Below are 5928 nucleotides of genomic sequence, written 5' to 3'. Positions count from 1 at the left end.
GAAACAAAACACAACTAAAATATTGTCAACTGTGACCAAATATTTATACGGAAGAGGATTAGGGCCCCTGAAAATATAAAAAAGTTAACTGATTTTTAAATATTATTTCAGTTAAATAATTCTGACTTTTTTCAGAATTCTGACTGAATTCTGACAGCTAGCAAACGTGCATCAAGCCGTAGCCATGTCTGTTTTAGAGACTAAACTAGCCCTCTGGTTTTAATCACCTTCTGCTCTTCCATTAATGAAAATCATCACCGGGGACCCCTCAGGCACGTAAAAAGTTGCCAAATTTCGTCATTTTTGTTGTGTGTTACTGTTCCTCCGAAACAACTCACATATTTATCAGTGAAGCTGAGTGCTCCAACATCCAACCTTTATCTCATATTACATTGAAATACAATGTAAAAATCAATTAACTTTTTTTCCCCTTAGAATTCTAACTTTTTTCTCAGAATCCTGACTTTAATCTAAGAGTTTTAGATCAGAATTCTGAAAATTCTGACTTTTTTTCTCATATTATATTGAATTAAAATTAAAAAATCAGTTAACTTTTTTGTTTTTGAGTTAACTTTCTTTTCTCAGAATCTTGACTTTAATCTAAGAGTATTGGATCAGGATTCTGAGATTAAATTCAGAATTCTGAGAAAAAAGTCAGAATTATGAGAAAAAAGTCAGAATTCGGAGATTAAATTCAGAATTCTGACTTTTTTTTTCTCAGAATCCTGACTTTAATCTAAGAGTTTTGGATCAGAATTCTGAGATTAACGTCAGAATTCTGAAAAAAGGTCAGAATTCTAAAATTAAAGTCAAAATTCTGAGAAAAAAAGTCAGAATTCTGAGATTAAAGTCAGAAATATGAGAAAAAAGTCAGAATTCTGAGATTAAAGTCAGAATTCTGACTTTTTTTTCTCAGAATCCTGACTTTAATCTAAGAGTTTTGGATCAGAATTCTGAGATTAACGTCAGAATTCTGAAAAAAGGTCAGAATTCTAAAATTAAAGTCAAAATTCTGAGAAAAAAAGTCAGAATTCTGAGATTAAAGTCAGAAATATGAGAAAAAAGTCAGAATTCTGAGATTAAAGTCAGAATTCTGACTTTTTTCCTCATATTATATTGAAATAAAATGTAAAAATTCAGTTAACTTTTTTGTTTTTTCAGTGGCCCTAATCCTCTTCCGTATGTTTATGAGTTAAAGGGGAGGGGTGTTGTTTTCTGTATCTTGCTCAGATAGGCAGGTCTGCTGAAAGGGTTAAGCCCTCCTCCTCCCTTCCTCCTCCTCCTCCTCCTCTCTGCAGAGAGGAGCAGGCGGAGTTTTGCCTTCACGCACAGTTGTGTGTCAGAGTACAGTCAGCGTGTGCGAACCCAGTGACACAGAGGGCTACAGGAAAGAAGAAAGAAAAAAAGAAAGAAAGAAATGGATCAACATGAGTAGGAGGTCAGCCATGAGGAGGAAGCAGCTCCCAGTATCCAACTGAAGCCCCTCTGCGCCTCTCCGGCTCCAGATGGGAGGTTATTATGCCCGGCGTAAGCGTCACCGTGCGAAGTTTGTCTGAAGTGGAGAAATACCTCAGCAGCCGGATGGTGAGTGATGTCAGAGCCACTTGGTGCCTTTTCCTGCTTGCTTTTAGCCGCTGTTGTGTCAGAAGCTCGCTTCCCACGCCGTACCAGCGCCGCATTGTTGTCCGTTTGGCTCTCCGTCCTCAGAGGCCAGCAGCTGCGCGCGTTAAAGCTGCGCACTGGCTCCAAACAAAGAGCTTTAAGTAACCCGGTTATGCATTTGGGCGGATATAATGGATGCAGAAGATGTGACAGAACATGAAGCCTGTAGGTATCTGTGGCTGAATGCATGGCAAGAAGCTGTCCACATGATTAATGAAGTTAATTATTCCCCTTATCATTGCTATTGTGTAGAAAGTAATGTGAAACACCCTCATTTATTCTATCATATACACATATCACATGTCCATCTAGTCATAAATACAGTTTTATAACAGATTATTTTCTTTACTCCTTAGTAATTAATGAGAATCTAATGATATTTGTCTGAGCATAAGTAGCACTACTAGTACTGATACCACCAATCCAACAGAAGAGCAGATCAGTCTGTAATGACCTCATAAACTTGATGCAACAACATAAAGTTCATTTTCATAATAGAAACTGAAAGAGTTGTGTAATGTATTTGTAAAGTGATGCAGAGGATTATAAAGGTGTTTCTGTGGTTGCTCAGAGAGATGGCTTCTAATGTTTGTGGCTGGCCTCATATGCCTTAAATATTTCCATATCTGACCCTGAATGCAGAAATAAAATGAAGAAAAAGGCTTTAATGATGTCATACATCAAGGAACACACAGCTATATCATATTTTTTTGACCATTTTAAATGTTATAAACTCAAAGAGACAGTAACTTGTCACTGAAGTAATAAAGCTTTTAAACCAACCGCATTTAGTCAGTAATAAATGATCATGTTATATGTGTAGATTAAAAAAAGGACTTTCAAAAACCAAACTACAGAAGAATCAGTAATAATAAATACATAATTGTGGATTTTTTGAAAATAAAACCTTCTTTTTAGCTGTTTTTGAGCATTTTCACTCACCAAAAGTATGATTGGTAGTCATATTTTCCATTTGTTATGGTTGAAAATCAACTTTTTTAATAATTCGTTGTCTTCTAGTTTTTTTTGGAATATTGGTTATTGGATTTGAAAGTAAGATCATTAATAGGATGTGATAAATTTCAGGAGGACAACTGTTTTTTTTGTTTTCCCAGCTGTTTGTAAAATCTATTATCTGCTATTGATCTCTAAGTTATTAAGTTACTGGTACTGTTTACATTTAAAATAACAAAGATGATCGCATCAGCAGGAGGTATTTGCTTATCGAGATGTTGACAAAAAGCAGTAATCTGATTACTGTTCTAAAATATGTAGTGATATACAAGCTGTTCCTTAGATGAGAAGATATTTATATATATTTTTTATTTCATACTCAGGATATTCGAACCAGTTGAACCATTTTTTTCTCAACCCTTGACAGACATCTGCTCCATTACCGTAAACCTTGGACTATAAGAGGCAGTGTTTCCTTAGTTTACCTCAAAGGTATAAAGTGCAATATAAAATGTTAGCTAGATTTATTATTTTTAAAATAGGTTGCCATTTTTGTTTTATGTGTTAAAAACGTTTGTTTTTCACTTTAGCATCTATGGACAGTGATGTCACATGATGTCACATGGTTGCACTTGTGGAGACAACAAAACTGTCATGAATATGAAAAACCGAGACAAAATGTCACCTTTCTTGCTGGATATTTTTTCCCTTCTTTTTTTGTTGTGACAAAAAAAAAAGCTTTTAATTTATTGCATATTTGAAGATGAAATTCATATAACCAGTTCTTTTTTTTTTGCTGTTGTATGAGTGGAAATAAGTTATCTATTTTATATGTGGAGATAGAATATAAAGAGGAAACAGCAGTAAAAAAAAATACCATGTTTGACAGAAAATGTTTTGTAGTAAAAAAGGATGTGGTCAATTTTCTTCTGTAAATCCAAATATAAGCAGAATATAGCTTATATATAAAATTTAGGATGTTGATTTATTTTTGACCAAAAAAAGGAAAAAAATTCCCTGTAATTTAAATCGGTTATAGATTAAAATATGGTTAAATATTCCCTTTTTAAAAATATCTCAGTTTCCATTGAGAACATCTATTTATATACATCTTTTTGTACTTAAATTAGATCCCAGTGTACACGAAATAATTATTGATAATACAGAACTTTAAAATGTTCAAAGCTCATAATTCAAATAATAAGTATTATATTCTAAAAAGTTTAAACTGTGTTTTTACTCCCTGTGGTTCCACTACTTCTATAGAACAGTTAGCTCTTATGAACCCTCAGAAAACCCCAAATATGTCTGAATTAACTTGTAAAAACATTTCTTGGCAATAATAATTGACCAAATCTCATTACTTATAGAAAGTTCCTTGAGGTGCTTATGAAGCAAGCTGAAGAATAAAACAGCAAAGGTTTGATATAAACAGTTCCTGTAACAAATCTTACCTTTCCAATAAGACAAATGACCTCTAATATATTATTTATTGCTTTATTGGTAGTTATTACAAAAAAACAAACACCCCAGGTGTGTATTAAACCTTTTTGGGAATATATGTGAGATAAGTTGATGCTTTGGTCACATATTTTAATCACTGTAATCATTAATAAAATGGATACTCTTAATAAATAAATAACCGCTTGTTCCCCTCATTAGTTTTCTAAGAAATCTAAATATTCTACCCCATTTTTAGCCCCAGACTTTTTTTTAGATATCTAAAATTTGCATCCAGGAAGTCCCCTAGATACGCTTGTGTCTCTTTGCCTTTGGTCCACAGAAATGTCTTCTAATAAATTCATGTTTGCTTGCTACAGCTGGCTGCACAAGGCTCTTTACAAGCTAAAATACAGCTAAAAAAGAAATATAAATGCACATTGATTTTATACAAATAAAAAAAGATGCACAAATGAGTCAAAACAGCCCTGATGGTGTTTAAACAGAAGTATTTAGTTCATCACCTAAAAATCAACAAAAAAGTGTTTATTTGTATCTTCAATGTTCCAGTAGATGTGATGTTTCTGATAATGATGCTTGTTAAGTTCAGAAGTTCCCTGTATCGCGGTCGGATCAGTTAAAGTACGGCGTAAAGCCTGTTGCCCAGGTCTCAGTGACACAGAGAAGAAAGAATGTGGGATTCTTGAACAACCAGAAAATCTCTGCCTGTACCTGAACCTTCACACCTCGGCTTAGTCACCCTCACCCCTACCTAGCTGTCTTTAGGTGTGGCTGAAACTATTAATAAGGAACCCTGACTGTCCCATTACAACACAGTAGAAACCTTTGATTAAATTGTGAAATATTGATGATTAAACCATTAAGTATAGCTCAGGGTTATGAAGTGGGGTTCTTTTAGAAGGTTATAAGCCAGGATTGCGTCACTAAAATGCACTAAAATAGACCTCTTTGCTTCTTAATTTATTTCTCAGCATGTTTAAACAATCATTTTAATGTGCTAATCTACAATGATTGACTAATTCAGGTGTAAAATGTGTCCTATAATCACATTTCATGATGTTTTGGTCTGTAGACTCTATTTCAGTATTCACCTGCTTTATTCTGCTCCGTTTTTTTATGAAGCGGACTTCTATCTCCACTTACCAAAACCCATCTGAGAAATGCCAGATGTTTTATGTATTTGCTATTTTATTTATTTTAAGGCACGATCTAATTTACATTGGTTGATCATATACACTAAAAACAATGATTGTTAACTAGGGGTAGGTATTGGCAAAGAAGTCATGATTCGATTCCAATAACATGCCACGATGCGATTCTATCACGATCCATCATGATACTTGAAATATCGCGATGCATCGTGATATTTTCACTGAACACTGTAAGAAAAAGATACAGCCCTTACCAGTGGCTGACTGGCTGGGTATGATCTGGATCGTGTCTTCAATTGATACTTAACTGAAAGCAACTGAATTCATACATAGCTGTATTTATTGAAATGACTTTTGGAGGTGTTGCCATGAAAACAAATACTGGACAGAAATATTACTATTACTGGGGTGGACACACTGACAAAAAGATCTTAGGTTTCATCAAACTTAAAATAACAAAATAAGGATAATCAGTGCCGTTTACATGGCCTCAGTGGTCCTTTAAACCAATGAAATGAAAACATTCAAATGTATATTTCCCCTTTTTGCAAATGACGTGCATCATATCAATTTTGTTTGTACCTTCTTTGTTTTTAAAGCCAAAATGCATCCAAGCATCTGACTTGAAATGTGATGGAGCCGGGGGGTGGATTTTCTCAGTGTCCTCCATGTTTTATTTCATATGACTCGTCTCAGTATC

General features: G+C 34.2%; 1 protein-coding gene across 1 annotated transcript in view; it reads left to right on the top strand.

Moving 5' to 3' along the window:
- Positions 1 to 1322: 1322 nt before the first annotated feature.
- The window catches only part of LOC107085999 (transmembrane and coiled-coil domains protein 3-like), a 33156-nt gene continuing 28550 nt past the window's right edge, over positions 1323 to 5928 (top strand). Inside the window, exon 1 of the mRNA XM_015376714.1 lies at positions 1323 to 1584. Coding sequence (XP_015232200.1) covers positions 1519 to 1584 — 66 coding nt within the window. The 5' untranslated portion in view covers positions 1323 to 1518. The remainder of the gene's footprint in view (positions 1585 to 5928) is intronic.

The sequence above is a fragment of the Cyprinodon variegatus genome, unplaced genomic scaffold, assembly GCF_000732505.1.
Source record: "Cyprinodon variegatus isolate N-32 unplaced genomic scaffold, C_variegatus-1.0 Scaffold140, whole genome shotgun sequence".
Taxonomy (NCBI): domain Eukaryota; kingdom Metazoa; phylum Chordata; class Actinopteri; order Cyprinodontiformes; family Cyprinodontidae; genus Cyprinodon; species Cyprinodon variegatus.
Note: the sequence above shows the minus strand (reverse complement) of the source record. Positions and strands in the feature narration are given on the sequence as shown.